The following is a 27,589-nucleotide window of genomic DNA, read 5'->3' on the forward strand; positions in this document are numbered from 1 at the left end:
GGACAGGGAAGCCTGGCGTGCTATATATAGTCTTCGGGGTCAGACATGACTTAGCAACTGAACGACAACAATGAAGAAGAGGGAGGGAATCTCTCTCCATGAGTGGGCATCAAGGAAAGGCCATGTGAGCACACAGCAAGAAGGTGGTGTCTGTCTGGAAGCCAAGAAGTGCACTCTCACCAGACATGGCATCTACTGGCACCTTGATCTTGGACTTGCAGCCTCCAGAACTGTGAGAAATAAATATCCACGGTTTAAGCCACGAGTCTATGGTATTTTGTTACAGCAACCCAGCAGACCAGACAGGCCTTGAACACAGAGTATGAGAAAGTGCACTGATCTTTCAAGAAAGACCTTCTTGTGGGAATTCCCTGATGGTCCAGTGGTTAGGACTCCTCACTTTTACTCCCAAGGTTCAATCCCTGGTTGTGGAACTAAGATCCCACAAGTTGCACGGTGTAGCAAAAAAAAAAAACAAAAACCTCTTGTGGTCCCTAAAAATTCTGTTCTCCCTCCCATTTCATCTCAGTGGAGATCGGCTCAGTGTCTCATCACCTCTCGCCTGCACCTCACAGCCTCGTCCTAATTGGGTTCCCTGCTTTGTCCCCAATACCTCTGTGCCACTGCTCCTCCACCAACAAGGCCACGGCCTCCCTCCACTGCCCGAGCTCCAGGCAGGGGTAGACATGAAATAGATGTGGCGACAGCAGGCCCCCAGGGGCCACATGTGTGTCATACTCAGCCCGCTCCAGGAAGGAGAATCTGGGGACATGAGTGCAGGACCATCACATAAGCTGTCAGTTACACTGTGATGGATAAAATGAGAGCAGAGGAAACAGCATGGGCCAAGATCCGGAGTCAAGAAACAGCTTGGAAGATGCTGGCTGCAGGAACAGGGGAGGGGAGGCGGGCAGGGGCTGGGCCAGGCCCACCACAGACCAGAAAGGAACCTGGTCTCCAAGCCATAGGCCACATGGAGTGTTCTGCCCAGGAGAAATCAGCCAGTGATCATTAAGGCTGCACGGGGAAGGGGAAGAGCAGGCTGCAGACTGAGAGGCCAGCAAAGAGGTTCCCCATTGAAGAGACAAATATGGCCTGGTGTCCTTCAAAGGGGGGACTCACCTCTAGTCAGCTCTTCACCCCTCCTGAGGTTTTGAGTTATATGTATTAATTAAATCAACTCCAGCTCATGGATGCTCCTTTCTCTCCGCTTCTCCCCACCCCCAGCCTTTTCTACACACAAGGTGGCCATAGACACTCAGGGTCCAGCCATTGAGGAGGTACCAGGCTAAGGGAGCTCCGTCCCTGTCGTTCCTCTCCCTCAAACAAACTCCATCAGATCAGTGTGTTAGTTTTATTTTCTTTGCTTTGGTCTATACAAAAAAAACCAATAACCAAAAACATAAAGCGATCATAATAAAACTCTGCTGGGACCTCCCCCAGCCCCCAACACCCGTGTGCAGGAGGTGGTGGTGGGGAGTTTGAAACAGGAAGAGGAAGAGAAAGCCCCTCACCGCACACCAGAGGGGTCAGCCAAGAGCACTTCTCAGGGGTCAGCTAGAGTAGTTGTGTGGGCGGGAGGAAGATTCCAGGGCGCTGTCCCCAAGCTCCCCTAGGAGGGGCCAAAGCCAACTGAGTGTCCCGGGGAGGAAGCAGGCAGTGTCCTGAAGTGGGAACAATCTCTCCATGTCTCCACCCCATCTTCCCAGAGGATCCCTGAACTTTCCAAGACAAGCTTTGGATTCTGGGCCTTTTGGCCTTGAACCTGGGGCCTGAAGATCCCGGGGGCTCAGCACAGTTGGAGTTCAGTGACCAAATCAGAAGCCAGAGCTGTGGGGCCCAAGCCACTGGAGATGGGCAGCCTGGGAGGAGAGGGGAGCTTCGGGGGGGGGACAAGGTGGGTGCCTCGAGTCTAAAGTTTTAGTGCCAGGGCCTCAGGGGTGGGAACAGGTTATCGGGCCCTGGACCCACGGCCCAGAATAGAAAAGCAGGAGCAGATCACCATCCCAAGAAAGACCCCACAGAGAACCTCTGGAGGCACGGGGCTCCGCAGGAAGTTGCAGCCCTGCTGCCCGGGTTCAGGCACTTGGCTATCTGGCCCCATCACCTGCACGGAGAACCTCTCAGATGGGGAACCGCACCTGGGGGGGTGGGGGGGAGCAGACAAAGATACAGGGTTAGGCCAGGTCCGTGGCCCCTGGGAGCTCGTGCCACTCCTGCGTCACCCGCCCACCATCCACAGAAGGGGCAGGAACTCGCTGCCCAGAGCAAAGATAATAGAACAAGGCAGGCAAGGCATGCCTTCCCTGGGACAGCTTAGCACCCAGAGGCCCCACGCTTGCTCCCCCCTAAAGGAGCCAGGGTTTCAGGGAAAGCCTGAGAGGCCTCCCGTGAGAAGGAGGTCCTAAGGGAAGGGAAGCCCAAGTCTCAGCAGCCCACAGGGGGAGAGAGAGCTGCAAAGCAGGGGGAGGGGGCGCCATACTCGGGTCCGGGCAGCTAGGCCAGCATGTGGTCTGCAGTTGCGTAGGGGGGCCTGAGGCCGTCACTGTAGGTGTCGATGGGATAGTCCCCATCCATGTCCATGTGCATCTCCAGTGGGTCCATGGGCACGTCGCTCGAATACATGGGGCGGTAGGTGGCGTCCATGTCTGGCGAGGAGAAGGGTCTCAGGCTATTCTGCGAGGGTCTGGACAGCCCTCAGCCACACCTTCCACCCTTTCCTGCCCCAGTGGGCCGGACCCCCCCACCCCCACTTAGGGACCTGGACTCCAAGTCAGGGACCTGGCCAGGAGTTGGTGTGAACACTATGGTGACTTTCACTGGTCCTTTGGCCCTGGGGACACAAAGCTGCTCCCTCGCTCACACACACCCACACAGGACGCCCCTGTGCCCCAGCACTCCAGGGTCCCGAGCAACTCTGCACCCACTTACCATCAGCATAGGGTTCATTCATGGGGATCATGCTCTGGGCCTGAGGACGGAGACAGAGAGAAACATTAGGGGAGAGGGGAAGGGAGGAAACACAGGCTCTGAACTGGGGCGGGGGAGGTGGGGAGAGAAGAGCAGCAAGAGATGTTTCTCTAGAGGAGCCAAGGAGGTCTTCCCTGGTGGTCCAGTGGCTAAGACACTTACAATGCAAGGGGCACGGGTTTGATCCCTGGTCAGGGAACTAAGACCTCACATGCTGTGCAACCAAAAAACAACAGATAAAGAGGGGCCAAAGGAAAAGCAAAGACCCCTTGGAGGCACCTGCAGAATTAGGGCAGCCCTGGGGAGGGGAGTAGCCGGGAGAGGACTAAAGAATGGGTGTCAGGAGCAGCCCCTCGCAGGATCAGGGCAGCCGTCAGCCTGGAACAGCACCTTTGTGCAAGTTAGGGAAAGGCACTCCTGCCCCAACACTTTATATCAGTTTGAACATAAAATTGCCATTTTGTAGGTCAAAAACAGTAGATGGTCCAACCTATTACTTTCATCTGCTGGGAACGGTCATAAATGATTGAATTATAAAATTAAAATCTATTGGGAATTCCCTGGCAATCCAGTGGTTAGGACTCTGCATTTCCACTGCAGGGGGCCCAGGTTCAAACCCTGGTCGGGGAACTAAGATTCCCCCATTCGGCATATTAAAAAAAAAAAAAAAATTAAAATCTATGAAGCTGACAAGATGATAACACCCCCCACACACACACCCGACAAAGTGCTGTCCTTGTGCAGTATGCAACTTGCACAGCCAGACACTGCGACCCAACCCAGGATACTCACAGCCTCCCAGGCGGCAGGGTCGTGCTTGAAGAGGGAGTTAGTGAGCTCCACAGACACCCGTTTGCGGTAATCTGGGTTCTTGTCCTCGGAGATGCGGAACAAGACGGCAGCGGCGTAGGTGGCTGAGCAGGGAACAGGACAGGCCAGGCAGGTCAGGTGCTTGCCTCCACCTCCCCCAGCCTCCCTCCTCACCCTGCTCGCCCCCTTGCGCCTAGCCCAGCCCCTCACCGGTGCCCTCATTGCGCGAGTGCAGCAGCTCCATGAGTGGGGCCGACGCGCCCTCCGCATCAATGGCGTCGGCCGCCTCCTTGTCCTGAGCCAGCTCGCACAGCACCCCGGCGGCCACGCGCTGGATGTTCTCCACCGAGGAGTAGAGGAGCTGGGGAGAGGGGCGCGGGGTGGGCGTGAGGCGAGCCAGCAACACACCTCACCACCCTGCCAATCTCCGCCTCCCAGTTTTGGATATAACTCAAGCTCATAGTAAAAAATGTGATAAGTCTAAGTAAAATCTAAAGAAAGGAAACGCAGGGCATTCCCTGGTGATCCAGTGGTTAAGACTCTGTTTTCAATACCAGGGCGTCGGTGCAATCCCTCCTTGGGGAACTAAGATTCTATAAGCCTTGCTGCTGCTGCGTCGCTTCAGTCGTGTCCGACTCTGTGCGACCCCATAGACGGCAGCCCACCAGGCTCCCCCGTCCCTGGGAGTCTCCAGGCAAGAACACTGGAGTGGGTTGCCATTTCCTTCTCCAATGCATGAAAGTGAAAAGTGAAAGTGAAGTCGCTCAGGCGTGTCTGACTCTAGCAACCCCATGAACTGCAGCCTACCAGGCTCCTCCGTCCATGGGATTTTCTAGGCAAAAGCACTGGAGTAGGGTGAAGGCCAAAAGATTTTTTAAAAATTCTTTTAATTTAAAAAAACCGCCACAACCCTCTACTCAGACACAGCTTCTTTCCATTGGATTTTCATCACAGTCATAAACACATATTTGATTCTTTTTTTTAAGACTTTTTTTGATGTGGACCATTTTTTTTTTTCTTTTTTACAATATTGTTTGTTTTATGTTTTGTTGTGTTTTGTTTTGACCTCAAGGCGTGTAGAATCTTGGCTCCCCAACCAGGGATCAAATCTGTATCCCCTGCACTGGAAGGCAAGGTCTTGACCAATGGGACCACCAGAGAAGTCCCTGATTCCTGTTTTTTAATCAGACTTTGCAGCATAAAGCATTTCCCCATATTATTCAGTAACTTTTCCTTAAAAATCTATGAGTTCAGGGACTTCCCCAGTGGCCCAGTGGCTAAGACTCTGCTATCCCACTACAGGGGGCCTGGGTTTGATCCCTGTTCAGGGAACTAACTGCCAGCCTGAGAAGAAACATGGCCAAAAAACAAACAACATTTATGAGTTCATACTGGTACTCAAGAGAGAAGGAGAATGCTACAAAGCAAAACAACAATGGAAATTTAAAAACCTCATCCATCACAAGTGGAAGTAGCTACCAGCACAAATTCCTTACTCTGAACATTAATAATTAAAGGGAAAAAATTCAAAAACTGAAAATTCTTGAACACTATTGTCTATGTCCACATGATATAGTGGACCATTCTTTTTTTAACCATTCTCTTATCACTGGACAGTTAATTTTCAATTATTGTTAGTAACAGTGCAATTGTCAGCTGCACATATACATTTATGCCACATTTTAAATTACATTATGTTATTTCATAGAGAGTCCCAGACCTGTACTCCTTGATCAAAGAATACCAATATTTTCAAGGCTGTCTATACACATCACAAAGTTGCTTCCTGGAGAGGTTTTACCACCTTGTCTTCCTACCAGCAGGGTATAAGACTGCCCATTTTATTGCATCTTCACCAGCACAAAGCACTCCCATTTTTTTTTCTTTGCCAATTTGATAGTGGAAAATGGGCTCTCCCTGTGGGATAGGCTTCCTTTCTTTTAAACTCCTGGGGTTGATAGAGCACTGTTTGTTTATGAACCACCTGGGAGTTATATGTGCCTCTCTGTAGATAACTACTGAGGTTTACTATTAATGAGCCTTTTATATGAAAGATATTAAAGTCTTGTCTGTTGCGAGGCTTGCAAATATTTTTCCAGTTTGCTGTTTACTTTTTAATGGTTTTAGGCTATTTCTGACATTAAAACCTTAATGTTGTTTCTGACACTAAGAATACTTGCTGTTTGCGTTTGTGGACTCTTCCTTTACCTCTGAGCTTGGAAAGCCTTTCCCATGCTGGAGTTTGCTAAGTGATCACGTCTGGTGTGGCCACTTTTCTCCAAATGCTTCCAAAGACCTCTTGATGCTTGGCCCAGACTGCCTCAAACATTCCCGTTTCAGCAGTGGGGTAAAGCAACGGTTGGGGGAAACCTCTCCTGCCCACCTGCCCCAGACTCACCTGCACAAACAGGGGGATGGTGTTGAGTCGGAAGATCTCCATGCGGTTCATGGGATCCCGGGCAAGGATGTGCAGGGCTCCAGTGCAGCCTTCCACAATCTCCTCCATCCTCACACCATCCTGCACGAGAAGAGCCATTGGGGTATAGCAACAGTGAGCCTAGGGAGTGGTCACCCCCTTCCAGGACACTGACAAACCTCACTGGTCCATAGAGTTTGCCTCAATGGCAACTTGCCTCCCTAGTCACGTGCTCATGTGCACACATGTTCGCACAGAGGGCAGCCAGACTCTCAGGGCGGGCGGTCACAGGCCCCAGCAGCTCACTTACCGTGTAGGGCTGCTGTGTGCCAGCAGCCACATGGCGCTGGGCATCCTGGTGGGCCTTGACCAGCAGTTGGACAAGGCGGGGAATGACCGCTGCCTCCTGCAGTGGGGCATGGTTGGCTGGGCACAGGGCCAGATTCCTGATCAGGCCAATGGTTGCCTGGCAAGAAAAAGGGCACCCGTCAAGGGCATTTCGTGGACATCTGGAGGATCCCACTTCTCCAGCATCATCTCCTCCTTCCCCCTGGTCTCTTCTCCCCCAGGCCAGCCATGGATGTGCTGGAAGGTCTCCAGAGAATGATGCTTCTCCCAGCCCATGCCCCTTATTCCATATGATCTTGTTGTTCCTCATGTCAGACTCTAATAGCCCTTGCTAAAATGATACTCCATTCCAGAATATTCCACCAGCCCCCATACCTTGACCCTCACCCCTGTTCCCTCTCTCTTAACGCTCCCTCACGGACAATATAGTCTTGCTTTTCTGATGGTTCCCAAACTCTGATTATCAGGGAGTCCTCGCTAGGGTTGACCCGAAAGCCTCCTGTATTGGTGACACTCACAATGTAATCCAGCTGAAGCAGTGGGATCTGGAACGAGGTCTCTGCCCCAGGCTCCCACCCTGCCAGCTGGCTCTGGTGACCTCTGACAAGACCCTGTCTATAGTCGCTCCCTTACTCTGGCACCAGATGTCACACACCTACAGCTCTGCCCGGGCTCACCCTCCCCTCCCCTGTCTGTGACAGGGAACTGACACATCTGTCCTCTACCCAGGCAGCCTCCAGGTTCCCTGGCTCCCAATGGCAGACACCAAGTGTCACCAGAACCCTCTCTACCCTTTGTCTCTTTAGCATCCTTCCTGAGTTTGAGCAGGACACATGACACAGTACTGACACCCTTCCATCCAGGCGTGGCCACAGGAACAAGTTCCTGAGTATGGGCTGAAGTGGTCTCACTTTCTGGTCGCTGCCAGCCCTTCAGGGCTTTTCCACTTCTCCGGGGCTAGAATACATGGATGAGGTGACCTCACCCATCCATTCATATGAGGACGACTTTGAGCGTCCAGACCCTCTAGCATAATGACTGTGGCCCGTGGACCACCGAAATCACCTGTGGACTCGTTAGAAATGCAGAGTCTCAGGCCCACCCCAGGCCTACCGAATCTGAGCCTGCAGTTGAATTGAGACCACCCAGGGTGGTCCTGTGCGCCTTCAACTCTGAAGTTCTATTCTAACTGATGGCCAAGCTACAAGATAGGAGGATTCTGGGTCTCGGGAGCAGAGCCACCATGGACTGTGGAGGCTCTAATACTGTCTTCAGAGCTCCTCCCCTCGCCTGGCCCCACTGGGCAGCAGGCAGTACCTTGACCAGTGGCCACTGGTTGGGCTGGTTGAGCAGCTTGACGATGGCTGGGATGCCATAGTTGAGACGCACGGAGTTCTGGGCCATCTCGGCCTCGGGGTGGCGGCTGGTGAGGTGGCGCAGGGCGCAGACAGCGGGCTCCGTGATGTCATCCTTGTCGCCCGCGCGCAGGATGGCGTGGATGAGCGCCTCCACACCACTGTTCTGTGTCACCAGCGTCTTGTTCTTGCTGTTGTTGCATGTCAGGTTGGACAGAGTGCCTGTGGCACAGGTGAGGACATTGACATCGTCCACGCTCAGCTGGTTCACCAGAATCTTCAGCACGCTCTCCAGGCCCTCCTGGGGTTGGGGAAAGCAGTGGAGAGTGAGGGAAAACCCCAAACGCAGGGGCTTCCCGAGTATGTCCAGGGGAGCGAGATGGCCTAAGTGGGGGTCTCCAGCCCACTCAGTACAGACTCCCTGGGCCCTGAGAATCTCAGTCCTGCAATCCTGCCGACACCCCGTGAGACGGCAGTTCTACCCATGGAGGATCTGGGGCTGAGAGAGGTTGAGGGCCTGGCTCACAGACTCACAGCTCATGGGCCAGATCTGAACCCAAACTTATCTCTAAGCCCATGCTCTCTTCTCCAGCCCCTCCGACTCCTCCTCTGGGTCCTCAGACCCAACAGGACTGGACTCAGGCCGAGGGAGGCCCCTAGGCCAGAATGAAGCTGTTGAGCCATGCTGCAGTGGCCCACTTGAACCACTTTTACATGCTTCTTCCCTTTCTGGGCCTTTGCTGCTGCACACTCAGTGGTCCCCAAGCCAAATCTGCCTTCAGGAAACATCCCTAAGCCAGAAACCTCATTTCTCCCAGGGAGAGCCACGTGGGCCTTGTGGGAGAATATAAGAACCCCAGGCGCTGGGGACAGACAGTCCTGAGTTCACATCCCAACTCTGCTGTCTACTAGCCATGACCAAGGCCATTTCTTAACTCCCTGAGCCTGTTTCTATTTCTTCTTCATTTTTTTTGCCCATGAAAAATTTCTTTTTTTTTAATTTTTATTTTTTCTTGGAGTACAGTTGAAAATATTCTTTTTTTCATTTTTATCTTATATTGGATATAGTTGAAAAATTTTTTAATATTTTTATTTTATATTGGATTATAGTTGATCAACAATGTTGTGTTAGTTTTGGTTGTACAGCAAAGTGATTCGGTTATATATACATGTATCTATTATTTTTCAAATTCTTTTCCCATTTAGGTCATTACAGAGTACTGAGCAGAGTTCCCTGTGCTATACAATAGGTCCTTGTTGATTATCTATTTTAAATATATCAGTGTGCACATGTCAATCCCAAACTCCCAATCTATCCCTGCCCCCCAATTTTCACCCTAGTAACTATAAATTCATTCTCTAAGTTTGTGAGTCTGCTTCTGTTTTATAAATCAATTCGTTTGTATCGTTTTTTTGAGTCTGCATGTAAGTGATGTCATATAATATTTGTCTTTCTCTGTCCAACTTACTTCACTTAGTGTAATAACAACCTCTAGGTCAATCCATGTTGCTGCAAATGGCATTATTTCATTCTTTTTAATGACTGGGTAATATTCCATTGTATATATGTACCACTTGAACCTTTGTTTCTTCAGCTAACAACGAGCCCCACACTCTACCTCCAGGTACTGAAAGGGGTAAAGAAGCCAGTGTCCCAAGTGCTTAACTGAGCCTAGAACATTGATGTAATTCTTAGCAATGACAGACAGGTCTAAAGGAGGAACCAGAAGACTTGTCCTGAAACTGCATTTTTCCTTAAGTTGTTTTTAGCCACCCAGGGCCCCCAAGCCATCGCCTGCACACTACTGCTCCCTGCCCAACGTCTAGGGCATAACTGCTCCTCTGGTACCAGCTGAACCCCTGCTTGGAACCATCAGCCCCTTTCCTCTAGTCCTCTTCCAAAACCCCTCAGAGGGATTAGAGCCTTTAGCTAAAGGGATGAAGGGCACGTCCAGCCTCAGCCACAGTGGAGCAAGATTTAGGGGTCTCAGGCTCCTAAGGTCAGACTCCCAGACAGGAGGCTGGATGCAGAAAGACAGCTGAGGAGGGGGACACAGGCCTGATCACCTCCCTCACCTGCTTGGTGGCCACATCAGAGAGGTTGCGCAGGGTCCACAGGCAGTTCTGCACAAGGCGGGGGCTATTGCTCGTCAGGTGCTTGCCCAGGGCCTGCATCCCACCTGGGGTAGGAGATGAGCACATGTCAGCCACAGGGGAGCACAGCGGACTGAGCCTGGTGGCTGATCAGGGGCCCCGCCCCCACCCACCTGGCTACATGGGCCATCCTCACGGGCTGCAGTACTCACCAGCCTCCACAATGGCAGGCTTGTTGCTGGGACACACGGACAGCACTTTGAGCACGCGGCTGGTGGTCCAGAGCAGCTTCTCATAACTGTAGTTGCGCATGATCTGGACGAGGGCCTGGGGTCCTCCATTGGCCAGGATGATGAGCTGTGGGGGGAGGGGGGAAATGAGTGTGAGACAGATGGGGTCTCTGGCAAGGAACAAGGACGGAAGGGAGGGTAGGTGACAGAGCTGTTATTACTGAGCTTCATCCAAAACCTGAATAGCTTTTGTGACTACTAAATAAGCCAAATGTTGAAAGAAATGATAATACACAATGCTGGCAAGGATGAGGTGAGACTACTAACATACATTGCTGCTGATGGCATTGTAAGTAAGGCAATCCTTTTGGAAAGTACCTGGAAATTTTTGTAAAAGCTTAGAAATATTAAAAATCCTTAACCCTACTGATGAAAAAAATTCCTACTTTTTGGGAAAAGCTGTGTCTTGAATATGTTCATTATAGCATTGTTCATAAAAATTGAAGATCAGGAGCAACCTAAATGCCCTTCCTCAGGATAAAGTCTGGAGTCTCCATTTAATGAAATGTTATTTGCTCTTATAAAGGGTGGTTTTGAGGACAGAGTAGCAAAAAAGCAATAATAATAATTTTAATATCATACATTAGTAGGAAACATGCCAAGTTGTAAATTATGACTACAGCTGTATAAAAAACGCCCACAGGAAAGCACTGGAGGAAGCACATGGTTGTGTGAGGATCATTTTTCTTTCCCTTATCCTCAAAATATTCAGTAGTATGATGAAACATGACATCAGAATTTACATATATACATTTAACCTAAAAAGAATAAGGAAGCAGTGACCCGAAGCTGCAGCTGGATGGAGGGGGATGGCATGGGGATGCAGGTCTTGGTTGGGGGCAGGAAGAACTGGAGGAAGCACATTGTTGTGTGAGGACGACAGGGCTCAGCCCACCTTGCTCTCCTGGTTGCCATAGGCCAGGAGCTGCAGGCAGTCGGTGGTGATGGCCAGGAACTTGGGGTTGTTCTTGTTGAGCAGGGGCACCATCTTCTGCAGCCCGTCTGCCAGGCGCACTGCCATCTTGGCACCCTCCTGGTAGAGCAGCAGGTTGTGCAGCGTGGTGATGGCATAGAACAAGACCGACTCTACAGGGGAGCTGGGATTGGGGTAGAGGGTTCACGTGAGTCAGGTTCCAGGTAAATGTGGGTCACCTCCTGTAGGAAGCCTTCCCCAGTACTGACACCTCTATGGAAATACCTCTTTACTAAAATTTCATTGTCCCTTGAGTCCAGTCTCATCTCTATGAACAGAGCACGCAGCACCTCTCCTCTCTCCACTGAGACCATGACTCCTCTTGCTCTGGACTCCCAGCTCGGTGCTAAGCACACCTGTCCCTACTGAGTTGGTCCCCTGGACACTGGAGTAACTGCCATGTGGAAGGCATCATGCTAGAAAGGCCTGCAAGGGACTCAGGAGTAAGATCAGTATTTCCTCCCTTAAGGAACTTGCAGCTGGGTATGGGGATCAGGAAAAAGGCTATTCAACATTGCAAGGCAGGGAAAGATAAAGGTGGCAAGGGATTTTGCACAGGCTGTTCCCTCTGCCTGGAATACTCTTCCCGTCATCTACACCAATCAAAGTCCACTCCTCTGTCAAACCCCTGCCATCAGAGTGAACAGCTTCTTGGAGCTCCACTGACCAATCTTGGGCACACCTTTGCCGTCATCTACACTGTATCCTGATAAATAACCTGAGAGTTACCTGCCTGTCTCCCCCGCTAGGCTGTGAGCAGCTGAGCATCAGGACTGGGCGTGGTTCTGCACCTGGCACAGTAGGTGCTCAATAAATCTATGGAAGACAGGGAAGTCCAAGGGAGGGGACACCCCTGGTTCCTGCAGGGAGTAGGGGTGGGTACCTGAGCATGCGGACCAGGGCAGGGATGCCGCCCGACTTGAAGATGGCAAGCAGCCCCTCGCGGTGGTGGGAGAGGTTGTGCAGGATGCTGGTGGTGCAACGGGCCGTGTCCAGGTCACTGGTGTTCTGCATGGTGCGCACGACAGCCGCCACCAGCTGGGGCGAGCCCATCAGCGCCCGCCGAGACGCCTCCTTCTTCGACAGCTGGTTCACGATCATGGCCGCCTTGGTCACCACCACCTTGGGGGGTAAGGAGGAGGAGGGGAGGGAGTGAGCAGACGGGCTGAGACGGCTGCCATTGTGAGCAGGAAGGGCCAGGAGACACCTCCACAACGCTCAGACAGACCTGGGTCAGACTTCCCACTGATGAGGCTCTGGAAATGACCTCTCTCCACCCCAGGCAGAGCCCTCTCCTACAGACATCTGACTCTCCCCTCCCTGTCCTGCCTCCACCCTGGCCAGGCCCTCACAGACCGGGTCCTCATCATTGAGCAGCTTGGTGAGCTCAGGCAGGGCCCGGGTGGCCAGCTCAGCATCGTCCTGGTAGTTGATGAGATGTACGATGGCCGACTTGAGGAGTTGGGATGGCTCGGCCAGCCGCTGCAGGTTGGTAGTCTGCCCCTCCACCTGGGTGGTGAGCAGCAGCGAGCTGTCCTCTCCTGTCACACCGGGACACATGGCCTCCCGCACCCGCTTGGCTCTGGCGGTCGTGGACATCTGGTACTCCAGGTCACCTGGGGGCCAGCAAAGAGGGACTGAGTTGCAGGAAGCGGGCAGGGGGACACTGGGGAGCAGGCATCCCATTTGGGCTCTCTGGGCTGACTTCCAGTCCACCACTCACAGTTCTGCCTTTAACCAGTGACCTTGAGGAGGTCATCATCACCTCAGGTCATCAGTGATAAAATGGGGCACCTCCTGTTCTGTTCATCACAGGGAATTCTTATGAGAATTAAATGACATGATAGGTGTGAATTGTTCTTAAAAGAAAGGAGCGTGTGCCTGGCACATATCACTAAAAATAAGGTCAGAGTTTATTATTATTAAAAGGAACATTTTTTGAGTACAGGCATACCTAAAAGATATTACGGTTATATAATGTATAATATATAAAAGACACGTAGTTCCCTACCACTACAATGAAGAAGTGAATATTGCAGTAAAGTGAGTCATGAATTTTTTGGTTGCCTACTGCATGTAAAACTTATGTTTACACTATTTATAGTATCTTGTGTGTGATAGCATTGTGTCTAAAAAATGTACATATCTTAATTTTAAAATATTTTATTGCCAAAAAATGATGACTAACATCTGAGTCTTCAACAAGTCATAGCAGCATTATCAAAGATCACTGATCACAGATTACCATCACAAAGAGAATCATCATGAAAATGTTTGAAATATTGCAAGAATTACTAAAATGTGATACAGAGACATGAAGTAAGCAAATGCTGCTGGGGAAATGGCACATATAGACTTGATCCATGCAGTTATCACAAATCTTCAATTTGTAAAAAAAAAAAATTTGTGCCTATACTTTTTTAAAGGTCTTTTGGCCATGCTGCACAGCATGTGGGATCTCAGTTCACCAATCAGGGATTGAACCCGTGTCGCCCGCATTGGCAGCGCAGAGCCTTAACCACTGGACCACCAGGGAAGTCCTATGCCTATACTTGTTGTGTGCCCAGCAGTGAATTAAGTGCAGTCCTTATATTTTTCTCATTTAATCTTACAACCCTACAAGGCAAGGACTATTATTATCTCCACTTTACAGATGGGAAAACTGAGACACAGAGAGGTTATAAGAACCCGAGTTGGGACCGGAACCCAGACAGCCTGACTCCAGAACCCAACCCTGACTCTATGCCCCTCCCTTAACAATCAGGTAGGGGTAGGATGATACAACCTCTGTCTCTTTCCAACCCTGAAATCTCATGATTCTAATTACACCCTCAACCTCCCCAAAGGAGGCAATTCACCCATTATATGGTCAGCTAAATAGAGGCCCAGGGGCTTCCCCGGTGGCTCAGTGGTAAAGAATCTGCCTGTAACGCAAGAGATGCAGGAGATACAGGAAGAGCCCCTGGAGAAGGGCATGGCAACCCACTCCAGTATTCTTGCCTGAAGAATTTCATGACCAGAGGAGCCTGGAGGGCTACGGTCCATGGGGGTCACAAAGAGTCGGACATGACTGAAGTGACTCAGCAGCAGCAGCAGCAAATAGAGGCCCAGAGGGTCACCCAATAGAATACAATGGATGACAGGGGAAGTTGGGACTGTGGGATTCACAAAATAGGAGAAGGGCTCTCAGTTCAGTCCAGGCTCCACCCCCTGGTAAGTCTGGAAGTCCCAGAGACAGGTATCCCAGTTTCCCAGGCAGCCCTGCCCTGGTGAGTGTCCCAAAGCCCAGAGGAGAGGGAGACAGAGGTTCCCCACTCCCATTAGTTGGGAAGGAGGGGACATCCACATGGCTTTCCTGCCTTGAATCTGCACTTTAGCAACCAACACAATGCCTGGCCCCGCCAAGCGGAGAGGCCTCTGCATGCTGTCAGGAGGAGCTCCCTGGGGTGCAGAGGCTGAGCACTGCAGTGGCCCGGGCTGCCACCACCTGTTCTCCACCCTCCCCAGCTCCCAAGGCTCACCATACCACACCATTCAGGGCCCTAGAGCCGTCTGTGGGCTACAGATGGGACTGGACCCTCCTTTCCCCCAGACAGGCAGGGCACCCTGGGCTGGCAGGCATCCCCACTCTGACCAAGCCCCACAACTGGGCTCTGCCCCCACTGTGTACTTGAGCAAAAGGACTGTGTCTTCCCCCAGCCTCTGGGTTCCCTGAGGGTAGCAGGGTGCCTCCTTAGCACTCCGTACGTTCGTGGAAGGCAAGGACCATGCCTCTTCCATCAGACTGGTGTGCAGGGTCTATGCCTCCCCTTCTTATTAGAGGTTCACGGGATGGGAATCTGCCTCCCTCCCAGATGGAGGGGCGCTGTGAAGATGCTGTGCCTCCTCCCTCAGACTGCTGAGTCTAAGCACCGGAGCTGAGCCTCCCTCAGAAGACTGGGAGCCTCCTGAGGTCTGCCTCCTTTGACCCTCACCTCCCTCCAGGAGCCAGCTGCTTTTCTGCTGGGATAGCCCCACAGAAGAGTCCCCAGGGGTCCTGACCTTGGCCCGGGGGCACCGACTGGGTGTAGGTGGTGGTCTTCTTGAGCGTGTACTGGCGCCCGCAGGCCTCATCCTCCTCTATGAGGCCCTTGCTGCTGAGCGAGGGCACACAGGTGTTGGCCCCCGAGTGGATGCCAGAGTCGTAGGTATATGTCTGCTGCCACTCGGTCACCTTGATGGGCTGTTCGATCAGGTTCATCACCTCCATGGTGGCTGCTGGGGACACAGAAGAGGGGCAGGAAATTAGCTGACCAGGTGGGACATCCCATCACTTGGCTCGGCCCCCATCTCCAGCCTCTACCCAGGCCCTGCCCATCACCCCTTCCCCCAACCATGGCCCCAAGGGCCCCAGTGGGCTGTGGAGGAGGGTGGGAGGCACAAGGAACCAAACCCAGGGAGGACTACCCAGGGTGGGACACCCGGTGTGAGTCCTGAGCTTGTCCTGACCTCCAGCCCAGGGTGGGATGAACCCCACGGAGACAGGTGCCTTAAAGGGCCAGATGCTCCAACCCAGCCCTGGGTTTATTGCAGTGAAAAGGAACAAAGAATGAGTTTTTCTTTTCTTTCCTGAGAACAAAGAACATAAAGTGAGCAGGCCAGATTACCCCTAGTTTTCACTTTAACTGTTCCTAATCAGGGAAGGACAGGGAAGCCTGGGGAGCTGCAGTCCACGGGGTCGCAAAGAGTCAGACACAACTTAGCGATTGAACAACAACAAACCTGTAGTCTAAGTTTGCTTTTCTGCCCCCTAACTCCGCTTAAGCTATATTTTGTGCCTATCATCCTTTGATTTCATGCTAATTACATCCTGTATCTGGTGCTCACCTTCACAGCACTCTCTTTGCAGACCACACCTGGTAGTTTTCTCTTTTTGCATTATAGAAAGAAGGCCACATTACAATACACAAAAGACAATGGCCTTAACTCCTGGGCTTTGGGACTGGGACTACCAGATCCAATTACCGGGCTACCTGATGCCAGCCTATGACTACTTTTGAAACAATGCAAGAAGAGGACGCAAAATCCTTATACGTTTGTTTATCATCACCTACCCCTGACTGCGAGCCTTCATTTTATATAACCCTTCAGATTCCTTATGGAAGAGGGGGAAACAGTTCTTGAGGCACAAACCTACTGTGTTCTCCCCCTCTGCCGGCTGAGGATTAAAGCTACCTTTCTATTTCCTCTAAGCTCTATCTCTGTATTTTTAAATTCAGGCTTCCCTGGTGGCTCAGAGGTTAAAGCGTCTGCCTGCAATGCGGGAGACCTGGGTTCGATCCCTGGGTCAGGAAGATGTCCTGCGTCAGGAAGATCTGGAGAAGGAAATGGCAACCCACTCCAGTATTCTTGCCTGGAGAATCCCATGGATGGAAGAGCCTGGTGGACCACAGTCCACGGCGTCGCAAAGAGTCAGACACGACTGAGTGACTTCACTTTCAGTGGGCAGAGAAAGCCAGATTTTGGCAGTAACGGGCTCACTCACCTTGCGGCCCACAGCCCCAAACCCCCAAGACAAGAGACGTCACTCAGAGCCTCCAGCAACTTCTAGGGTCCCGAAGGCCCACCCCCATTCACTGGGACTCCTGGGAAGGGCTGCAAGGTGAGGCAACTACACCCCAGGCACTGGGTGGGAAACTGGGAAAGCAGGTGGGGCAGGGAAGCAGTCAGACAGGTTTCTCTGGGAGCCTCAGAGACTCCAGAATCTTCTGCATATGGGGCAGGATCAGGAGTGACCCCAGAGGCTCAGGCCTTAAGAACCCCATCTCTCTGGCACCCCAGCTCTTAGAAGCCTTCCGCAGAATTCTGAGTCCCACCAACCAGTTCAGACCTCAGCCACATACTCCCGGGCCATTCACAGCTCAGCTGAACCCCCATCCTCATCTGTAAAATGGGGCAGCACCACCTCCCACCACCAACCCAGCTGGGCACCTGGCCACACAGTAGGTGCTCAATGTCGGTGGCCATGCCTGGGTATCAGTATTCCCCTAGGATGTGTTCTCACCTCAGGGTGGAGCAGGCCTCAGGGGAGTCACTGCTACTATTCAGAAACTTGGGGACACTTGAGGGTCATGAATAGCTGGGCCTGACTCTGTACCAGCAAGGTGACTCCTGCTTGGTCTGTCCAGCTCCCTTGTCTCGAGTGCTGACCTCCAGAGTCCAACAGCCAGGAAAAGGGATGAGAGAAGTTGCACCCCGGTGAGGGCCTACCTGGTGCCTTTCAAGACAACCAACATCCTCACAAGTGGGTTTCAAAGGACATGCTCTTCTTCCCAATTTACAGATGGGGAAACTGAGGCCCCACCGGGTGAGGGGGCACAGCAGAGAAATGACAGCCGGGACCAGGCTTGGGCGTGAGTGACACCTGTCTGTGGTCTGTGCACACCCAGTGTGGCCTCAGATGGCAAGTAGACCCCAGGCTGGCCCACCCAGAGGGGAGGTAGCACCCAGCACCTCAAACCCGTTGTCCCATTGCGTTGGAGACCAGCTGGGGACGAGGCTGCGGTGGCTGGTGAGCCTTGTCCGTTGCTGGGAACAAAGGTCACCACAGATATGTCTTCCCGAACAGGCCCAGCGCCACCTCCCAGGAGGACGCCAATGATCCTTCAGGTTTCCCTGCCTTTTATGGTGACCCCTCCCCTCCCCTGCCTATAAGCACACCTGGAACAGGCAGAGGCAGGAGCCAGGCCCACTCCCTGGAGCTTCTTTCCTCTCCTCCCATCACCCCAAGTGACTCAGAGTTTCGGGCTGATAAACAGAAGCAGGCTCAGTGCCGCCAGATGTGCCCAGCTGCTATCCAGGCCGATGCAGCTATTTCAGGGGGAGCCCTCCCCCTCGCCCCTGCCCTAAGCACACGCTGCCCACCCAGCACTCCTGCCTTCCCTGGAGAGACAAGACAGAGAACACAGGAGAGTTTGGGAGGAGAAAGCCTGTCTCCGAGCAGCCCCCAGGGAGAAAATTCAGGCAGGAAGCCTTGGACATCCGAGCCCAGAGAAGGAAGATGAAACTGCGTCAGTAAAGACAGCTGCATTAACCCTGCGAAGGCCACTTTGCCGGGCAGACAGCTGAGCTGCCATCTGGCCGCCGAGCCTCAGCCAGATTCGCTGAGGACAAACTGGACATCTCCCTGTGGCTGATTCATGTTAATGTAGGGCAGAAAGCAACACGATATTGTAAAGCAATTATCCTCCAATGGAAAAAACAACCAAAAATAAAAAAAGATTTCAAACTAGCACTCAGAGGCAGAAGGAAGGCCCTGCTGGGGCTGAGTTCCAGGCCTGTGTGCCATGGATGCTGAATGGTACCAAATGATCTTTCTACATCTCTTGAGATGATTGTATAATTTTTCTTGTTTATTCTATAGTGAGTTATTAGAAAAACAAAACTGGGTATCTCCAGCCCTATCAGTAAAAATAGCCCATCTGAGCCAGAAAACGCTGCTCCCAGTAGAGACCATCACCTACCCCTGGTGCTTCTCAGCCAAGTGAGAGATGCGGGCCTTGGCCAGAACCTAAGGAACAATCCACTCGCTGGCCCCAGATCCAAAGGGACCCTTGAGGTCAAGGCTAGCCATAAGAGAGGTGTTTCCTAGCAGGCCCCTCAGCACCCCGACCAGCCCAAGCCTGGAGCTAAGAGAAGCTGAGGGCTGGACAACTGCCTAGAATGAGCCAGAAGCCTCACGGAGGTCAAAGGATCCACCATAGTGGAAGGATGGAGGCAGGGGCGTGTGTCTTAATTAGCAAATGAATCTCATGCTTCCTAGAAGCAACCCTGGTCAGCATTTGATCATTCCAGTTTCCAGATGAGGGAACAAGTGCCACGCTGAAAAACAGTGGTGCTCTGCTCAAGCCCAGCTCTGCCTCATTGCCAACCAGCCTCTTCCCCTGGCTCCTAACAGGGCATCTGGGGGCAGAGGGGAAACCCTGGAATCAGGGAAAGAATGCCAGGCACCTGCAGAGAGACCGGAGGCAGGGAGCTGAAGGGAGCATAGGTGGAGCCAAGCACTGGCTGCTCCAAAATCAGGAGTCACAGGTTCTAGTCCCAGCTCTGCTGGCAACTTGCTGTGTGTCCTTGGGCAACAGCTTTCCCTCTCTGTGCTTCATCCACAGAAAGAGTGGCCTGGGTGATCTCAGAGGAACGTTGATATCTAAGATTCTAGGCATAAAAAGTCAGAGTTCCTATGACAGTCAAGAAAAGGCTGAGGGTGGGCAAGGTCAGAGGTAGAAAGCAGTTCAGAGAAGACACACCAGAACTCTTCATGAAGAAAGGATGGTGGAGGGAGTTACTCTCAGCACAGGAAAGATCTAAGTAAGACCTCAGGCAGGACTGTCAAGCAACCCCACCTCTTCTCACCTACTCCCCAGGAGAATCAGGGGAATTCTCTCACAAGAAACCAAAATGCTGGTTTTGCAGTTCCCAGGGCGGAGGAGGCCACACCCAGTTTGGTCTCACCCTGCTCTGCCCTGGATCTGGAGACCCACCACAATGCCCCTGGTCAGAGCCAGGGTGGAAGGAGGCGAGACAGACGTGGGCCCTGCCCAGGCACCCTGGCCGGAGACGGGCAGAGCCAGACACAGGGCGGGGCTCTGAACTGAATGGGGGCGCTTTGTTTAGCAGTGGTTCTATTGTTGGCGACACAGGAGGAAGAAGCCAGCTCAGAGATCACAGGATGGGATGGGGACCTCGCAAGGGGCAGGAAGAGAAAACAGGGGCTCTGGAGAGGGGGTGCAAAGGACCCCTCCCCCACTGGCCCATACTGGCCAGGAATCTGCAAGCAAGCAATGAGGATGCTTTGGGGCACACTGCCTTCCACTCCTGCCTCCTCCTCTGCATGGCCAACCCAGTGGGCTGTCACTGGGCACTCTAAATCCAAGACTGTCCTGGCAGGGTGCAGCCCACCTCTGAAATAAAAAAATAAATCCCAGGACTTCCCCAGGAGTTAGCACTCTGCGCTTCCACTGCAGGGGACACAGGTTCGATCCCTGGTTAGGGAACTAGATCCCATGTGCACTGCAGCACGGCCAAAAATATTTAAAAATTAAAAATAAATTTAAAAACTCCCACCGGAGCTACAGGCTCCTTCCCTCGCCAGCTGGGCTGGGCTGTATGACACCAAGTTTCAATCACACATCTGGAAATCAGAACAGGAATTGGTTGCCCGAGCGGTGTGCTGGGACCTGGCTCAGAAGCACTGCAACAGAGCAGGCAGGGCTTCCAGAAGGTCCTTGGGCCAGAGGTCAGACTCTGTAGATGCAGCTCACGGGCTCAGGCAGTGACAGAGGAAGGGGACCGAGGACAGGGTGCAGTCAGGGGAAAGCTCCATCCAGCCTCACCTCACACTGGCCCTGTGCCCTTGGGCAAGTCATGTGATTTCCTGAAGCCTCATATTCCTCCTCTGTAAAGTGGAGAGACAGGGACTTCCCTGGCAGTCCAGAGGTTAGGAGTCCACACTTCCACTGCATGGGGAATGAGTTCAATCCCTGGACCGGGAACTAAGATCCTACATGCTGAGCGGCACAGCCAAAAATAAAGTGGAGACAATCAAGACACTGCTTTCTTCAGACCACTGTTAAGTTGTGTGGATGGTACAAGCAGAAGGCCTCTGTTGATAGGAACAACCCAGGCAAGTGTCTTTCCATTAGGAAAGCAAAGAAGTTGCAGAGGGGCCAGCAAAGATGGGCCCAGTAAGGTAGCTGGCAGCCAGCCTGCTTTTTAGGAGCCAATACCCCAGGGGCTTCCCAGGGGGGTGCTAGTGGTAAAGAACCTGTCTGCCAATGCAGGAAACACAGGTTCGATCCCTGGATCAGGAAGATCCCCTGCCGGAGGGAACGGCAACCAATCCAATATTCTTGCTTGGAGAATCCCGTGGACAGAGGAGCCTGGTAGGCTACAGTCCATAGGGTCGCAGTTAGTCAGACACAACTAAAGCGACTTAGCGTGCATGCACACCCAAGGTTAAGACCCAAGCTTCTCTTCCCTGACCTCTCAGATAAGGGCTAGGAGGGGAGTTGCCTCCTGGTCCTAGGCCAGAGCCCCTGGGGTTGGAGGACAGGGTATGGTTGGGGAGGATGAGTTATATCCAGATCCTGGGAGGGGAAGGGGCAGAAACAGTGCTGCCCCTCTCCTAGGTCACATGTGCTGTGGTCTGCAGTCGGGGGCGGGCAGGCCAGTCAGGCGTGGACATTCCCTACATAGCAGCCCCATGGGAGAGGCTGGGCTCTGCAGGGTCACCAGCCCCCACCCTTCCTCACTCTGTCTCTGGCTCCAGCAGAGACTTGGCCGGCGGGCCCAAGCACAGTCGGAAACAGACTCTAGAAGTACAAAGATGTGACTACTTCCCTTGAGAGCCCTATCTCCCCCTAGTCAGGCTGGGGCTTCCCAGAGAGGCCACTCCCCTCAGACTAGTGGCTCCAGGAGAAACACCCCCCACCCGTGGACAAGATTTCCTTGGCCAAAACTGTGGTCTCCCCCATCAGACTGGTCATTCCAAATGGGCAGAGACTGAAATGGGCACCAGCCATTGCCAGGGCTCTAGGGACAGGAGAAGACACAGAAGCCCATCCTGAGCTTCAGGAGGAAACCCCTCACTTCCGGTTTGGAGGACAGCCGGAGCAGCGGCCTAGGCCTGGCTGGGGGTGGAGGAGGTTCAGGTCAGGCTGACCCAGCTGCTGTTTATTTTCTTCCTTCTGGGCTCCTGCCCAAAGCAAACAAACCAGGGTGGGAAAATGAAGGGGACTTGAAGGAGAGGGAAATGCCCGGCCAGGTGGCTGGACCCTGGGAACCTCAGGGCTCCCCTGGAGAGCAGTCCAGCTGGAGATCCATTCCCTGCTGGGGCCCTGGGTGGGCAAAAATCCCAAACCAGCAGAGACCCCAAACCAAGACTCCTGGGAATGGAAAAACACTTTACCAGCCTCAGGAAACAACCGCTAAAGACTCACTTGTGTCAGCGACATATCTCAATCCCAAGGGCCTGCTGTCCCCACCCAACCACGAGGGCCTGGGGAGCCCAACCCCAGCTTGTGTCCACTCCTCAGGCTGTGATTCCCCAGAGTTTCATTCTGCAGGGATTGCTGCCTGACCTCCTGGAAAAGCAAGTAAGATCCAACTGTTACTTCCCTGTTCAGCACTTGCTGGAGAAAACCAGGATTTGGGTAAAGGTTTGTTTAAAATTTGTTATTGTATACACAGCATGAGATCATCCAAGAGCAAGGCTGAGAAACAGGAGCATGCTAAGAAAAGAGAAGGGAAAGAAATGTTAGCAGTAGATGCCTCAAAGGATAGGATTATGGATGACTTTTTCTTCTCTCATAAACTTTCCTAAACTTTCCAACTATTTTGCAAAGTGAGCAGATATTACTTTTTCAATCAAGCGGGAGGGGGAGTCATAGTGAGTACAACCTCCACTCACCCCCAAATAAGCAGTGTATTGACTGCCCAGCCCTGTCTCAGTTGTCCTCCATGCCTGCCACTTGCCAGAGACAAGAATCTGCTGTCCCCACAGTGAGGAAAGATAGCTGACCTATTAACCTACACTCCATAGGTCACAGAAAGCTGAGCTTCCTGCCCTGAGGGCCCCCAACAGCTGAGGTGCCAAGAGGCTGAGCAAAGGGGGAGTGGTCAGAGAGTTTTCTCTTTGGCCTGGCCAAAGAAGCTGCTGGAAATCAGGGCAGTCCATGCCTCTCAAGACCTCCACCAGATTCAACCATGTCCCAGGAGGCAAGCCTCATGGTGTCCCTTGCAGAGACACAAACCCTGATGACTTGCCCTAGTCACACTGCTCTTTCTCTTCGGAGGGGTCAGTGGGTAAGTGGCTCATGGCTCCCTGCCCCTCTCGGAGCCAGGTCTCTCCTCCCAAAAGACACAAGACTAAAAGTTTCCCCAGCAGGGACCCACCAGACCTCAGACTTGCCCCTAAACAGTAGTGATTCCTGCCTGCTCTCTTGGGGTAGGCTGGCCCTCCCCAACTCACATGGATGGGGCCCTGCTTCATTCCCTTCAGAGAAGAGTCAACTCTGAGCCTCCACTGGCATCTCCCTCTTACTTATCAACTCAAGACCTCATCTCTAACAGGTGGGAAGTCCTTCTTCCTGTCTAGCCTCCATTCCTTCCATAAGCATCCTGGGGACTTCCACGGTGGTGCAGTGGTTAAGACTCTGCCTTCCAACGCAGGGGGTGCGGGTTCAATCCCTGGTCAGGGAATTAAGACCCCCACGTGCCAAAAAGGTGAAAAAAAAAAAAAAAGGAAGAAAAAGAAATAGACTTGGGGAGGGAGGTGGGAGGGATGTTCAAGTAGGAGGGGACATGGGTAAACCTATGGCTGATTCATGTTGGTGTTTGGTAAAAACGAATGCAACACTGTAAAGCAATTATCCTTCAATTAAAAATAAATAATTTTTTTAAAAAAAGATTAAAAAAAAAGAGTCCTGATCACTTCTGTATTCTGGGTGGGAGGTTGGGGGAGCTAAGGGTGGAAAACTGCGAGCCTGTCACCCTCTTTGTAGCAATCAGCCAGGACTGAGTTCATTCTCTTTCCTCGTCTGTCACATCAAGTCCCCTCAGTCTTCTTTTCTCCAGGATCAGTAATTCCCCATGCCTAGGGTCCCCTCCTGATCTCAAGTGATCTGGAAGTCCAAGGCTAATAGGCTCAGTACCCAGGCTGTACTGACACAGATAGAGGTCCATTTCCCAGGTCCATCCGGGTGTCAGGTGCCCAGCTGGCAGACGTGCCAGAGCCAGGCGGGTCTGAGGACAGGGACACCAACCCCTCCCTCCAGGACCAAGGCTCTGCTGACCCCACCCCCAAGACCAGAAAGGCCTTCTCAACAGCAGAAAAACTACTCCCAGCCCCCAGGGCTCCCAGCTCCAAAGCTGAGGACAGCCAACTTCCTGCCCAAGAACAGCCTGGCAGCACTGACTGGTAGAGTCCAGTAGGACACCGGCCCAGTCCTAAATCTGACTCTCATTTGTCTCTACTCCCCAGGGAACAGCTCCCCCCAACCCCACCTCACCCCCCACCCGCTGACTTGCTTGGCACAGCTCCAGCCCCCAGCAAAGCAGACAACTCCCACTTCCTATACAGGGACAAGCCCAGAAAAGTCCGTGGTTCTGCCCAGCTCAAGCCGGGAGGCAGCAGCAGCTTTGACCCCTGCCCTCCTCTCCCTGTCACAACCTCCTCCACACATTCGCCACAGCCCCTGGCCTTTGGGAAACAGCCCCCTCCAGTAAACCAAGCCATGGAGCAGGGAGGTTTCAGAAGGCTGGAGGCTGGGACATGAGTCACCCCTGACAAATCTGCCCCCACCTTCACCACCCACACACACCATCCTGGGCCCTTTTGAACTCTCATCTCCCCAGACTCCCAAGCAGAGACTCTTAAAAAAGCAATGGCAGAAAATTTCTTCCCAGAGCCTCAGTGGAGTGATACAGCAGGAAGAGCTCTGGGCTTGGAGCCAAAGGACCCAAATACCAGCTGTGGCCCTGCTCAGGTCTCGCTGTGCAACCTTGGACAGTTACTTAACTCCCTTGAGTTGAGTTTCCATTTCCTCACCTGTAGAATGGTGAACGATGCTTGCCTAGAGGGATGATCGAAAGGATTAAATGAGAACAATTAATGAAAGTGCTTGGAATTTGTAAGTAGTCCCTAGTCTTTTAAGTTATCATTTTTGCTCAGGAGATCACTGAGGTTCAGACAGGTGAAGTGACTACTCCAATGGGAAATGAGTGACTGAGCTGGGAACCAAACCTAGCTCAAACCAAGTCTAAATCCCTATGCTCAGAACTGCCCCACTGTAACATCTGTCCAAATAACAGCTCTTCTGTACAGGAGTCAGCTGCCCCCATCTCATTCTAAGGTGGCTCTTTTCCCCAAGCACTCCCAGGCCAGGGAGAGAACCTCCTCACCTGTACCTGCCTGATGGGTACCCTTTTATTTCCACACAATGCAGTCTCAAAGCCTCATCCTTGGCAGCCCAAACATAGGTTCCAGAGGAAATGGGGTGTAACTGGAGCTCGGGGTGGGACCGGGAGAAAGGAGGGAGAGGGATCCTGTCACTCTAGCTGAGGTTTGATCTACCAAGAAATGACCACTTGGATCCTACCTTTTCCCGCCTCTCCTTCCAGTCCAGTAAGTATTGCTCCTCCTAGCAATACTTCCCCACCTCAGTATTATCTTTTCATCGCAGCCACAAACCAGATTAGCTAAACTAATCATCTAACCAGCATAATTACAACGCCTTCCCCTCCTCCACTTTGGCACAGAGAAGAGGGAAAACAGGTTATTTTGCCCAAACTCCTTGCCCTTGTGACACCCACAGGAGCAAAAGAGGCATGGGACCCCCCCCCCCCGACCCAGGGCACTCCTGGGGGGCGGGGAGGGTTCTGACCTTCACCCCCACTCTCCCATCTACCCCCACGGTAGAGTTGTAGGGTAGGAAGGGTCTTCCCAAGCAAATCAGAGCAAGCAACCCTGATCCCCCGAATCTTCCCTTTATCCCAGGACTGAAGGAGAACCTGGCTCTTACATTCCCCACTCTGTTCCCCCAAGGAGGCCAGGGAAAGGGCTCTCAGGAAACTGGAGGAGGGGGTAGGCAGCGGCGGCGAAAGCAGCTCTGCCTGAAACCCTTCCTGCTGAAGCCTTCCTCCTTTCCCCTTCGAACTCTCTCAGGAAAGGAGGTGGGTGCAAAAACCTCCAGAAGGAATGTGCCTTCGAAAACCTAGAAATCTAATGGAAATCCAGCCCCATCGCTCCGCTTTTCGGATCAGTCACCAGCCAGCTAAATGACGTGGGGGATGGGACAGGGAAAAAAAAGACCAGAGCAATCGCTCCCCCCACCCTCAGTCTGCAGGCCCGGCCCTGCCCCACCCCCATTCCTGGGGAGGGGGGCAGAGATCGGGAGCGAGCCTGTAGGGCAGGCCTCCTGCGAGGGGGTGTGGTGGTCCCCGGAGGCAGGAAGAGAAGGAAGAAGCTGTTTCCCCTTTGGCCCACCCACCGCCCCCCCCCTTACTCCGGCCCCCATCTCGGGCCCCAGGGGCCCAGCAAACAGGATGGAGGTGGGGGCAGGGTGGACGGGGTCACAGCGCAGGCACTAGCCCAGGTTCAGCCTGGCCGACTGGGGGAGGGGACTTTGCTCCGGGAAGGACCCCTTAAGCCTTGGGGGAAGCCCCGGGCCAGGAGGCAGGCAAAGCCCCAGGGAAAGCTGCGGTGAATACTTCTTCCTGAAAAGTTTGTTTGGGGTGATATTTTCCTCCAAGAAGAGGACAGAGAGCAAGGGTAGTCCTGTTCCCATAACACTCTGGAAGCCTCAGCTGCGGTAACTGGGCGGGTGAATTCTCCAGGCGTGCACGACCCCTCCGCCCAGACCCCAGTTCTTGACGCGGGTGCCAGACACCGGCTGCACGGGGAAGCCGGGCCCAGCACCAATCCCACTGCCGTCCTATCCCGCCTCCGATGGCAGAGCTAAGAGCCCGGCACCCAGGGAGCGGAGCCGAGGGAGGCGCCGCAGGTACAGTCCCGACAGGGTTTGCAGAGCTGGAGGGCAGGGCCTCTGGACTCCTGTGCTCACCTGCTTGGCAGGTGGGGCCCGCGTCGCTGGGAAAATGTGCGCTCAGCCCCCAGAGTTGGGCAAACCGGGCGCAGACAATAGGGCCCCACCCAGGCCTGGGGGAGTAGAGAGGGAGGGAAAGCGAGGATGACGCGTGAGGTGGGGTGAGGGTGGCCCCAAAGAGACCAGCGGCAGCAAGTTTCCCAAACAGTAAATTCCTGACTACAGAGTGAGCGCTGGGAAGCAGGCCGAGCAGGTGAAAGTCTCCCCCGCAAGAGGCAGGGCCAGAGTCAGGGACGCGGCGTCGAGAGAGCTCCGCGGGCCCCGGGGGACGCGCGATCCAGAGGCACCTGCCTTGACCCCTCCCCGCCCTCTCCCCGAGCCCCCAGTAGCGCTCCGCGCGAACCTCGCGCCCGGTTGGTAGCAGCGCCCAGGACCCCAGCGCGCCCCCTGCCGCCAGTGCAGGGTGGCGCTCCCTGGCTCCGGCTCTTACCTGCCCAGAGACAACGAGGATCGGCCTTTCGGCCTCTCGCTACCCTTCCCTCGCCCCAGCGATACCTGCCCCCCGATCGTCCGCACCTGCGTTTGGAGCCTGGCCGGGCTGGGTAGGGGTCGGGCCGGGATGGGAGCCGGCGCGGGCTGCGAACTGAGATCGGCGCGCTCGGGCGGCGGCTGCTCCAGACTCTGGCCAAGGCAGCAACTCAGTAACCGAACAAAAGGCGAAGGGACCTGACAGCCAAGCCACGCCTCTCGCC

The 27,589-nt window shown here is 53.4% G+C and overlaps 1 protein-coding gene across 3 annotated transcripts; it reads right to left on the reverse strand.

Moving 5' to 3' along the window:
- Positions 1 to 1,340: 1,340 nt before the first annotated feature.
- JUP (junction plakoglobin) lies at positions 1,341 to 27,560 on the reverse strand. 3 transcript variants are annotated; one of them, XM_027517224.1, is made up of 15 exons: positions 27,414 to 27,560; positions 15,298 to 15,513; positions 12,613 to 12,872; positions 12,140 to 12,378; positions 11,179 to 11,380; positions 10,206 to 10,350; positions 9,976 to 10,079; positions 7,862 to 8,200; positions 6,507 to 6,662; positions 6,179 to 6,298; positions 3,991 to 4,141; positions 3,763 to 3,884; positions 2,932 to 2,971; positions 2,483 to 2,648; positions 1,341 to 2,141 (listed from the first exon to the last, which is right to left on the reverse strand). In XM_027517224.1, exons 2-14 carry the CDS (start codon positions 15,503 to 15,505, stop codon positions 2,497 to 2,499), a joined length of 2,238 nt encoding a protein of 745 aa, XP_027373025.1. In that variant the 5' UTR covers positions 15,506 to 15,513; positions 27,414 to 27,560; the 3' UTR covers positions 1,341 to 2,141; positions 2,483 to 2,496. The 3 variants fall into 3 exon arrangements, with proteins under 3 accessions (XP_027373025.1, XP_027373026.1, XP_027373027.1); XM_027517225.1 differs by having other exon boundaries at positions 15,298 to 15,510; positions 27,414 to 27,547; XM_027517226.1 differs by lacking the exon at positions 27,414 to 27,560 and adding an exon at positions 24,842 to 24,863.
- Between the last annotated feature and the right edge of the window lie 29 nt (positions 27,561 to 27,589).

Source organism: Bos indicus x Bos taurus, chromosome 19 (assembly GCF_003369695.1).
Source record: "Bos indicus x Bos taurus breed Angus x Brahman F1 hybrid chromosome 19, Bos_hybrid_MaternalHap_v2.0, whole genome shotgun sequence".
Classification (NCBI taxonomy): Eukaryota; Metazoa; Chordata; class Mammalia; order Artiodactyla; family Bovidae; genus Bos; species Bos indicus x Bos taurus.